The sequence below is a fragment of the Panthera pardus genome, unplaced genomic scaffold (genome assembly GCF_024362965.1).
Source record: "Panthera pardus isolate Hobbes unplaced genomic scaffold, ASM2436296v1 HiC_scaffold_6, whole genome shotgun sequence".
NCBI classification, from domain to species: domain Eukaryota; kingdom Metazoa; phylum Chordata; class Mammalia; order Carnivora; family Felidae; genus Panthera; species Panthera pardus.
This window is the reverse complement of record NW_026526991.1, coordinates 78,086,878-78,099,266: the sequence shown is the minus strand read 5'-3', so window position 1 is coordinate 78,099,266 and position 12,389 is coordinate 78,086,878. Positions and strand designations below refer to the sequence as shown.

At 40.4% G+C, this 12,389-nt stretch overlaps 1 protein-coding gene across 3 annotated transcripts in view; it reads right to left on the bottom strand.

Annotated features, from left to right (window-relative positions):
• IPO8 (importin 8) overlaps window positions 1-4,120 on the bottom strand; it is an 85,993-nt gene extending 81,873 nt beyond the window's left edge. For 2 of the 3 annotated variants that reach the window (XM_053894694.1, XM_019452368.2), the window contains exon 1: window positions 1,012-1,589. Coding sequence is in view for 1 of the 3 variants with exons in the window: in XM_019452366.2 (XP_019307911.1) it covers window positions 3,810-3,893 (84 nt within the window). In the remaining 2 variants the exon portion in view is untranslated. Of the gene's footprint in view, window positions 1-1,011; window positions 1,590-3,809 lie in introns of those variants that run through there. The other variant, XM_019452366.2, reaches the window with a different exon arrangement.
• Window positions 4,121-12,389: the final 8,269 nt, after the last annotated feature.

Sequence of the window (12,389 nt, the reverse complement as noted above, 5' to 3'; positions counted from 1 at the left end):
TTTCAGATTCTGTGTCTCCCTCTCTCTCTACCCCTCCCCCACTCACACTCTGTCTCTCTCTTTCAAAAATAAACATAAAAAATTAAAAAAAAAAAAAAACTCTACAGTTTTACATGCCTGGGCAGCTTGGTTGTGTAAGTGGCCAAGTCTTAATTTCAGCTCAGGTCATGATCTCACAGTTCAAGAGAGCGAGCTCCACACTGGGCTCTGCACAGACAACGTGGCGCCTGCTTGAGATTCTCTCTCTCACCCTCTCTCTCTGCCCCTACCCTACTTGTACGCTCATCTCTCTGTCTCTCTCGCTCTCAAAACGAATAAAAAGAAAACAAAAAAACAAACATCTATAGTTCTAATCCATACAGTTAGATACTTAATATACAAAGTACAAAATCTTTACACTTGATTAATGGTATCTATTTAAGACTTATTGTGGAGATTGCTTTTATTTCAACACTATTGCCTTTATACACATTTTGGAACTCCTCTTTTTGCAAATGCTTGCCATCTCAATGAACTTGTACAACTTTTTCTCTTCTCCTTTCAGCCCTGATTCAGCCTATGTTAATCTGGCCAGCTAAAACATTCAAGGGTAAATTCAGATAGAGTCTCATACTACTTTCCTCACAAATATTTCTCCCATTTCTTTTTCCACCTTGGGCTTCAAGTTTCTAAGAAAAAAAAAAACAAAAACCATTTCTTGATATTTACTTTGTATCTGTGAAGCTTTCTGAAAACAAAAGTTTGCTTACTGGGGCACCTGGGTAGTGCAGTCAGTTAAGCCTGATCTCAGGTCAGGTCATGATCTCATGGTTCATGAGTTCAAGCCCTGCATCCGGCTCTGCTGTCAGCACAGAGCCTGCTTCAGGTCCTCTATCTCCCTCCCACCCCCGCCCCTCCCCTGTTCCATGCTCTCTCTCTCAAAAATAAATAAGCATTTAAATAATTAAATAGATATATAAATAGATAGATAGATAAATAAATAAATAAATAAATAAGAGTTTGCTTACTTACCTAAATTCTGCATCTGATGAGAACTCATTTAAAGCAACGATCTGATGTTTCCCATTCTCTGCCTCACTGTTCCCACTACATTAACTTTTCTAGTCCTCCAACATCCAAGTTGAAGTCCTTTACTGGACTTGCTCTTCCCTCTGTTGCCTTCCCAGTCCTTCAGTTGCTTCACTCCTTCACAACATCTAGGTCTCTACTCAGGAGAATGACCACCCTATTTGTACACCCCAACACTGTCTCTCCAGGAATTTATTATCTATAGCACTAATGACCTGAAATTATATTATTTACTTGTCTGTAAACCCCACTAGAATGCAAGCTCTGTGAAAGCAGAGCCTTGTATTAGTGCCTGCATTATAACTCAATAAATATGTTATTCATATAAGCAATCTCTCTTAAAGGGCAACAGAAATGATATAGATAGATGCACGGAAAAGCGGGGATTCCAAAGCTTGGCAATGAAAGTAATTATCTTTATTTCCCTATTAAGGCCATGTGGAGAATGCTTTTTTAGAAAAAGATACCTTTCTATATGAGTTATGGGAGCAAGATATCTACCCATTTCTACTTTCCTTTGCTGCTGCTAAAGGGACTTCTGCATCTAGAGACAAGGAGGAATATATTCAGGATGCATTCTTATTATGAGAGAAATGAAAATGTGTTTTCCCATATATACAACATCATACACGGCAATCAAGAAACCAGTCACTGGTAACAGATATATGTTGGCTACAGAAAAATATAGCTTCAAACAAGAATTTACCCTTCAGAACACAGGCTGTTGTTTTGAAACTGCCTACTCTTCTACCTAACAATTGACAAATCATCAATACACTGCTCCCATTTCCTCAGCCTATTTGCTGAGGGGGGGACCTAGACTAAAATAAATGAACTGGACCCTAATCACTTATGGTAGATGACCCACCCATTTATCCAACAAAGCAAGATGTTACAGTGGCGATAAAGAATAAGCATACAAAACCCAACATTATAACCGTATTTTACTATAAGGTTATGCAACATTATACTTGTCTTCTACTTACAGACAATTCAAAACAAAACACAACTCAGAGCATATTACAATCCAAAGCATTACACAAAATATAAATACTAAGCGAGTGGCACAGCAATAAGCTACTTTTAGAAGTTGCAGAGGAAATTATGGTCTGTGATGAAATGGGTGGATATGGGGCAGGGCAGAGTCAGGGCGAAATGGTTTTGGATTGAAATACCATGAAGAAAAATGCAGAACTGGGCCCCAAGTGTCTCTCCTAGTTCTGCAAGCTTTCCCACCAACCTTCTCCTTCTATACAGTCTGCACTTAAATACTGATGAATCAGAAACAAAGCAAGGATAGGCTAACAGAGGCAGGAAGGTATAACATGACATCAAAGATACGATCCCTACTGACACTATCAAAATAACATCTGGCCTCATTGTGAAGAGAAGGGGGTCACAAACAGGCCAACTCCCCTGTTCATACTAGTAGACTGCAAGTTCAGCTCTTGCTTTGTTCCTTCTAACCAACCCCTGGATTGCTATTCTTCTGGCCAATCAACATATAGTACCTCTACTCTGCAAAGCCCGGGACAGGTACTGACTTTAACTTTCCACTAGTGAGCAAGAGTCCTTTTCTTTTTGAGGTACTAACACATTCTTTTAGGCTTCAGTTTAACTCAACCAGTGTTTTCACTCTCCCTTTTATCTCTTCAGAATCCTGAATTCACACTTACTCCAAGCACCACTCAGATTTCCCACTGGATTTCAAAGATTCAAAACGCATAGCTGCACTTTGAAGTCAATTCCAACCAGGGAAAACTTGAGAGAACTCCTACAGAAACTTTTACTTAAGTTGCTCTCAAACTTCAGGAAGCACAGAATCACCTAGCCAGCTAATTAAAACATAATTAGGCCCCACCCCAGAGTTTCTGATTCTCTAAATGTGAAGCCCCATAACTTCCATTTCCAACAAGTTCCCAGGTGATGTTGATTCCTTTACATTTTAAAGAGTACCCCCAAAATCAACCAGCTGTCACTCTTAATTCGTGAGAGGTCTATCATTATTTACAGGTGAGGAGGGAAAACATAAGGTAAATTTTGGGATCATTACAATTTCTAAATGTCAGTGGTAACGCTGGAACAAGATCAGGGCTAGTAAGAACAGAGAAGATAAAAGAAAGTCTTACACATTTTAGCGTTTATATAAAGACATCCCTCCAAACACAAATTACTCGACGTGTCTTTTGTAAAGTAGTACCATGAAAATTGCCTGTTATTCCCCCAGCACTCTCCCGGCAGCGTTTCCCAGCAGTCCAACAAAACTCTGCCAATCAGTGTCAAAAACAGTCCTACCAAGCCCACAGAAGCAGGCGCTGGGCAGGGTTTCCCACCGCAACACCTAAAAAGGGCTGGTCTGGAGTAAAGCCGAACTCAGATTTGAATTTTGAGCGAATTTTCCCACCCGTGTCCCTAAATCAGCGAACTTAGGGAAATCACACCCTGCAAACACCAGCAAAGCTTGCCAAAGCCTCTTTCTCCGGACCAAACGGGCTAAACAAACTGCACCGTGGAAGGAAAATGACACGAAAAGATGCAAAGGTGGCCAACAGGTGCGCGAGTTGTTCAGAAAACATCCAGGGAGTGCCGCTCAACGGGACCCCGGGGCGGGGGGCGAGCCGGGCCGAGACCAGCGCCAGGGTCCGAAGCCCCCGTTGGGGTGGAGATCAGGGGCGCCGAGGAGGGAAAGCCGGGCGAGACCGCGGGGGGTGCCAGGGGGGCGCCGCAGGCCCGCTCCTCACCTGGTTGAGCTCATTCTCAGCTGCAATTCGCAGCTTCGGGTCGATGGTGCCCTTCAGCGCCTGGATGATTCGGTTGAGGTCCATCTCCCCGGGTGGGGGCTCCGCGGCCCCCGGACCAGTAGGCCAGACTGCAGCTTTAGTTTTTCTTTTGACCCACTCAGCCTCCTCCTCCGCGACCCCTGGACTACCTCACTCCCCACCCCCCGCCACCGTCGCCACCTGCAGCCACTTGCTGCGCCACTCTGACTCCGCGCCCCCTGTCCTCCCTTTCTACCCCCCACAACTCGCTCTCCATTCACCCTTTTACGACAGCCGGTGGGAGGCGGGAGAAGGGAGAAGAGGAAGCGGCGCTTCCTTTACGGCGGCCTCTTCCCCAGGGCGTGATTCTATGGCCGCTCCCACAGGCGGCCTCCATGCTGCTGTACGAAAAACCAGTAGTGGCTTCTCTCCGGGAGGGAAACGGCACTTACTGGCTCCGGCAGGCGGCCGCCATGCTGCCTTACGGAAAACAGTCTGCCGCTTCCCAGATGAGGAAACCCGCGGGCTCGGTGTCTCTTTACAGCTGCTTCGTAATTAAGCATATACAGATGGAATGGCACTTTTTCTTAGTACGAAAACTGGGCATCTCAACTGAACCTGTGCCAGGGCAGACTTGTTGGGACCTTAAGATCATCTAGCCCACACGAGGACAGGGTTCCCTTGGTTTGTAGAAACCATCATTCATTCATTCATTCATTCACTCACTGAACATTTGTGAAACAGATGTTTCTGAACCAGAGTACTGAGATATTTAGGTGCCACATTACAACAAGATGAATGAGATGCAGGTTATTATGAAGGAAATTACAATCTGATAGAAGAGACAGATGTACAAACATTTGAAGTAATTGGAAATAAAGAGATCTGAGAAACTATGTGCCTGAGGGTTTCTGAAAAATGTCCTACCTTCTCAGAAAAGTAGTAAAAGGCAAGAAGGGTTATACAATTTCCACCCACTGTGGCCATACTTGACCTGATAAATTCAATGGCATAGTGGATGGCGATATGTCTCTAACCGCTTCCAGTTTTGCCCTTCTTTAATCCATTCTCCACACTGCCATCAGAGCATTTCTTAAAGATTAATACTGTCATGTCCCTTCCTTGATGATTCCCATCAATTTCAAGATAAAATACAAACTCCTTACCACTCCAGGGTCTTAGGAAACCTAGTGCCTTTCAACTGTTCCAACCCTCAAGACTCTTCTCAAATTCCCTACCTTGTCTCATAGAGCCCTGCAAAGATGAGCAAAGCCATCAGGCTCAACTCACTCAAACACAAATTAATCTCTGCTTACCCCTCTTCACTTCCTTACCTCCAATACAAATCCAATCCTTTCCCATCTCTTCTGGGAACTTGCTCCATAAGTTTCTCTCTTTTCTATAGATTTTTCATTAAAATAAACGTTTAGTATTAGTACATGCCTGCACTCACAATTTTGTAAAACTTTTTCCTATATTTTCAACCCCTTTCTCTACACGGATTCAACCTCAGCCTAAAAATATTTCCCCAGGTTAAAAGACAATCTTTCTCCAGTAATGTTAATTATTGTTCATTCTTTTTCACTTTTCATTCCAAAGAATGGTCTTCACTTCTTGTCTCTACTTCCTTACTTTCCACTCATGCTTCAATCAGCCATCCCCAGGCTTCTGACCTCATTTCCCCCACTGAAACTGCCAAGCGAAAATCAACACTGATCCTTTAGATACCAAATGCAAAAGACATTTTCAGTTCTTTTCCTAAAACGTCTCTTTCTTTGGTATCTGGCACTATATTACGTGCCCTTCTTCTTCTTTTTTATATGTTTCCTTATTTTCTCTTAGAGAATATATTTGTAATGTTTTGATTACTGACTTGATCACCCAACTGTTAAACACTGGTGCTTCTCAGGACTCTGTCTTCAGCCCTCTTTGTCTTCAACCTATTCTGCTTTTGTCATTTCATCCACTTATATGCTTATATCCACAAAACTGCTCCTAACCAAAATCTCTTTTCTTAAACTAGATATTGCAAATACCTACCATGTTTCTACCCAGATATACCCAAATCCTTTAAGGCACATGTCTAAAACTGAACTCTGGTAGCACTGAAGATGGTTTGGAGTAGGGAGAGACTTGATGCAGTCATTCCAATAGCATAAGAAGAGAGAAAAGACTTTAAAAAAATGCTGGCAAGGATGCAGAGAAACTGGATCACTCATATGTTGTTGGTGGGGGTTTAAAAGGATACCACCTCTCAGAAAACAGTGGTCAAACAAACTGGCACACCTATACCATGGAATACTACTGAGCAATAAAAAGGAATGATACATTTAACAACCAGGATGGACCTTCAGAGAAGTGAAAAAAGCCAATTCCAAAAGGTTACATACTATCTGATTCCATTTATATAACTTTTTAAATGTAACATTCTTAAAATAACAAATTACAGAAAGAACAGATCAGTGGTTGTGAGGGCTTAAATGGGGCTGGGGACAAAAGGGAAGTGGGCATTATTATAAAAGGGCAACATGAGGGATCCTTCTGGTGATGGATATGTTCTTATCTCCGTTGTACCAATCTCAATATCCTGGTTGTAATATTGTATCATCGTTTTGCAAGATGTTACCATGGAGGAAATTAAAGGGTACACAGGCTCCATCTGTATTATTTCTTATAACTGCATGAGAATCTACAATTATCTCAAATAAAAAATTTGACAAAATACATAATTAAAGGGAACTGATGCGCCCATTAAACCTCTGCAGACATTGGAAAGACTCAGTGAAGATAAATTACTAAAAAACAATGTTGTCAAATTAGCAGTGTCTAAGGCAACAGGAAAAAAAAAACATAAGTATCTATGATTCTGCTCTCAGATTTCTTTGCAAATATTTTAAAATAGCTTTCCCTAAACTATAACTCATATTTAAATTCTATATGGCTCATTGTTTATGAGTCCCTTTTTTTTATTACTTTACATGAGAGGATGTCTTTCTTTCTTGATACACTCACATTATTTATGGTAGAATTTGAGCCAGCTATATTGTCTTGTACCATCATGGTTTGCATATGCCTCTCCTCTTTGTACCTCTGTTTCCTCATCTGCTTCCAAGAGCTGTTGTGAAGACTAAATGAAATAGGCACATTGCCCATGGTACATGCTCAGTATTAACTATCTTTGTATTCTATTTAAAAGAGAGGAGAGACCTTGTTCAACCTTTGTTGAAAGAGACATAGTGAGACCTAGTCTCACACTATGCATGGTACATAAAAAGTAATCGATAAATGGTTGAACGAATAAGTAAATGCATGTGAGAGAGGTAAGGGTTCTGAAACGGGATATCTACAATAGAAATTAAGAAAGTAAGACAGATATGAGACATTTCACAGGCTGAATCAACAGGAATTTGTGACTTACACAACATATAAAGTAACAATGGGAAGTCAAGAGTGATTCTGAAGTTTCAAGCTTTGATGACCTATGGAAGTCATTAACCAGGGAAAACAGGAGTATTAAGTTTTGGACAGAAGATCAGTTTGCCTTTCAACATGTTGAACTAGAAGCGCTTATGAGTTCTACAGCTAGAAGTTTCCAGTGACAACTGGAAATTCACATCTAGCTCTCCCTAAAGAGCTGGGTGAGGAGGTAGGAAACTATGGCAGGGATTAGAGGAAGGAATGCAGGGATGCTGTTAGAGAACTAGGAATCATCTGTCTATATAGGTTACTTGGCACAGAAACATGGACATTACCCAAGAAATACAGCATAGAGAATCACTGGCATGATTACAACTCAAATTACAGGATGTAGTTTTTACTCCAAGCACTGCCACTGTAGCCTTTGAGATTTAATATGTTTAGTCCTCAAAATGGAATATCACACAGCTGTCCTCCCCATCTGCTGGTCTATGTTAGTAGACTTGAATCTAGTCCATACCGTAAAGAGAAAATGGGAGTAAAAACTCAACACACAAAAATCCTGATCTGTAAGTTTAATAATACATCTTTTAAACCATGATAATCTGTAAGTGAATACCTCTACCCCAAAAGTATCTACAATGGCATGGTTCTACATCATAGCATCTGCAATATATGCAAGAGTATATACACACATTTTCTAAATATAAGACCCTTAGCATTTGGGTAATAAAAGTCAATGAGAGTCTCCTTTAAAATGTCACGTGTAACCAAAGGTCCTAAATGGACTTTTCTAAAAGAATGTGACAGACCTCTCAGTTTTAAAAATAAAAAATCAGGGGAGCCTGACTCAGTCGGTTAAGCATCTGACTCTTGATTTCGGCTCAGGTCATGATCTCACAGTTTGTGAGATCAAGCCCCACATTGTGAGGCTTTGCACTGACAGCACAGAGAGCCTGCTTAGGATTCTCTCTCTCTCTCTCTCTCTCTCTCTCTCTGCCCCTCCTCCTGCTCGCTTGCTTTCTCTTTCTCTCTCAAAATAAATACACATAAAAAATAAATTTTAAAAATAAAAATAAGAAATCAGTGATAAATAAGCTAAAGCAATAAGGGATTAGGAAATTTCTGAAAGAAGCCAGAAACTTCCTTCTCCAAGAGACTGAAACAGTAGTGGTATGGGGAGGGATAAAGGCTAAAGATAGTAGTATTAACTAGAACTAAAGAAGAAATATTTAGTTTCAAATCTGGCATTTTTCTCAAAATGTCATTTCTTTATTTCCTCAGGCTTTCCACATTTCACACTGGAAAAGGAGTCATCCTGTCTCAGCTTCAGAACCTACTGGAGTTACAACTAAGGACAGTCTCAACTGACTCCAGTTTACCCGGTTCACAAAGTGTTTAATTAATTATAGCAAAACTGAGTAATGCACCCAAAACGTATGAGTGCAAAATGATGGGTAAAATATGGTAAAAGCAATAGCACCTGAGAACTGAAGACGAGGAAAAAATACTGTAGAAATTCTAGGCTGGGGCGCCTGGGTAGCTCAGCCAGCTAGGTGTCCAACTTCAGCTCAGGTCATGATCTCATAGTCTGTGAGTTCGAGCCCCGCGTCAGGCTCTGTGCTGACAGCTCAGAGCCTGGAGCCTGCTTTGGATTCTGTGTCTCCCTCTCTCTCTGCCCCTCTTCCGCTTGCACTCTGCCTGCCTCTCTCTCTCTGTCAAAAATAAATAAACATTTTGAAAAAAGAAAAAAGAAAATGCTAGGCTGGATTTGGACTTGAGAGAGCGAAGTCTGGCCCCAGCACTTCTGCTAGTGGCCTTAGAAAGTCAATCTCCAAAAGACTCCATCTTCTTATCCCAAAGCAGTATCTACCTCACCAGGGCCACTGTGAGGATCCAATAATATCATACATGAGGTAAATGCAAATATTAGTGCAAAGTGAAGGTAGTTAGGTTTTTACAGTAAAACTCTTCCATGTACTGCCCCGGGCTTAATGATATAAAAACAAACCCTCAACTTCTATCCAAGACAAGGTGGTATAAGAACCATGAAACCTACCACTTTTTAACAGGGGCTTCTGGGTGGCTCATTTGGTTAAGCATCCAACTCTTAATTTCTGCTCAGGTCATGACTTCATGGCTCATGGGTTCAAGTCCCCACTTCAGGTTCTGCATGCTAAGAGTGCGGAGCCTGCTTGGGATTCTCTTAGTCTCTCTCTGCCCCTCTCCCACTCACACTCTCTCAAACTTTAAAAAAAAATTTTAACAAGTGATATGTACATTTCAAACTCTATAGCAAGGTTCAGAATGAAAAGTAAAAGTCTTCTTCCCTCTTACAACCCCCTTTCCTTAGAGGCAACATTAAATTTCTTGTACATACTACCAGAAAAACTGATCCAAGTAATCATACATACATTCTTTTGGAAATGTTTACAGGAACAATATTGCACTCCATAACTTCCCTACTGGCGGGCATCTAGGTTGTTTCTCCAGATTTTGCTTTAGTCATTCATACTATACAGAATATCTATAGGCATGTATCATGGCATAATTCCAAAACTACCTGTAAGATTCCAACAGTGGAATTTCTGGGTCAAAAAGTATATGCTTTCTTATCTTGAAAGCTATTGCCAAGTTACTCTCCCAAAATACCAATTTTATTCCCATCTATAGTGTGAGTGTCCATTTCCCCAAATCCTTGCCAAAATATGCCCTTCAAAACTTTATGTATGCTTATTTTTCTGTGTATGTTTGTACAAACTGCCTCTCCACACGTTGCCCTTTTTGGGGGGCTATCTTTTTCTTGATTTCCTCTGATTGCAGGTGGTCATTTGTCTTTTGACATTATTTCCACCAAACAGAAGTTTTGGAGAATAAATTCTATGTGTAAGATTTGTTCATCTTTTATGGCTTCTGGGTTTTGTGTCCCATTTAGAAAGCTCTTCCTTCTCCCACATTAGTGCCTCCATCCTCCGCTCCAAATCACACTACCATGAAGGCCAAAGTCAACTAGTCCCACCACTGTATTCAAAGCTTCCAATTAAATTTTTGGTGCCCCACTCTTAAATATGAACAGTCAACCAGTTATCACAAGGTTCTAAACAAATATAACAACACAGATAAGAAACTAGAACCAACAGAAAAAGCGTAGGGAATAAACTACACAGGGAAGAAAACTTTATCCTTAGAGTTAGAAAATAATGCAATCGTGAAACAAGAACGGAATACATACATGTAAGGAACATCCAGATAAAAGAAGTGTACTTATAAATTTTAAATGTAGCAGAAATTTAAAACTCTGTGAACAGACAGGAAGATAAAATCAAGGAAATCTCCCAGAAAGTGAAACTTGAGAGACAAAAGATGAGAAGATTAAATAACTGGTCCAAGGAGGTCTAGCTTTTTTTTTTTCTAATGTTTATGTATTTTTGACAGAGAGAGAGAGAGAGAAAGAGAGAGAGAGCATGAGCGGGGGAGGGGCAGAGAGAGAGGGAGACACAGAATCCAAAGCAAGCTCCAGGTTCTGAGCTGTCAGCACAGAGCCCGACGCGTGGCTCGAACTCACAGACCACGAGATCATGATCTGAGCGGAAGTCAGACACTCAACTGAGCCACCCAGGTGCCCCAAGGAGGTCTAGCTTCTATAGTAAGAGTTCCAGATGTAAAACAGGAAAAAAAAAAAAAAAAGTGTAACAGAATCAAAGAAATAATTCGAGATTCTCCTTTGACAATATTTATAATAGCCAAGATGCAGAAGCAATCTAAGTACCCACTGATAGAGTAATAGACATATAAGTGATGTGTATATATACCATGGAATATTACTCAGCCATAAAAAGGATGAAATCTTGCCATTTGCAACAACATGGATGAACCTAGAAGGCACTATGCTAAGTGGCATAAGTCAGAGAAAGACAAATACCATATGATTGCAATTATATGTGGAATCAAAAAACAAAATGAAAACAGAAACAGACCCATCAATACAGAGAACTGGTGGTTGCCTGAGGGGAGGGAGTGGGAGGATCAAAGAAATGAGTGAAAGAGAGTGGGAGATACCGGCTTCCAGTTACAAACTAAGTGAGTCATGAGATGAAAGGCACAGCATAGGGAATAGTCAATGGTATTTTAACAACATGTACGGTGGCAGATGGCAGCTACACTTGTGATGAGCACGGCATCATGCAAAAGAGTGATTTGCTCTCAGCAAATGAAATGGATGAAATTGAAATACCTGATGTGTCTGAACATCAGAATGTCTTTCATCTTTGTAGCCCCAGAGCCAGGTACAAATTACATAACCCACATACTTGAAAGATTAATCGTTTATTTCAAAAAAAGGAGCCACTGAAATAAAATGAATAAAGAAATAATGTTTGGAAAATCTAGAATTAGTGAGCCTAAGGCCTCCTGGTATCGATAATGGGTTAACAGTTTATAATCTGACATTCAGCATCTTGCACTGATCACAACTGTGATATACCTATCAGTTGTCAACAGTTGCACAAAAGCTGAAAAGTGGGGACAAAGCTATTGGCTAATCATTAAAGTGGTGATTAAGAATAACCCTGAGATAAATTATCAAGTAGAGGACCTAGGGAGACAAATCTAAGGTTTTCATCAAAATGAAGTGTATGGCAGGGAAGCAGAGTGGAAATCCTATGGAAAAACTTTGATGTCTATATGCCAACAATTATTTCACTTCATAAAATAAACTATCATTCTTCCTATCACGAGAATCACAATAGAACATTAGCCATTAGAGCTAAGGAATTAAAATTTGCAATCAGGAAAGATTAAAGTATAAAAACACAGTATGTGATATCAAAGCAGTGTAAAAATATAGCGATTATGGAGTTGAGAAAGTTAAAACAATCAGGTGGTTGACAAATAATTGGTACAGGAAGCGAATATGCAAATCTGCCAAAAAAACATTTCCTGCTTTAAATACCTGAACTTATTCATTAAACCATTATAGAGAAGATAACAGTAGCTCACAATTCTTGGGGGACAGTTCATTCACAAAAGACTAAAAAATTTAAAGTCAAAGAAGAAAACTCCAGGGAGAATTCAGTACATAGAAAAACTTTCTCAAAGTCCCTGGGTGGCTCAGTCAGTTGGGTGTCTGACTGGCTCAGGTCATGA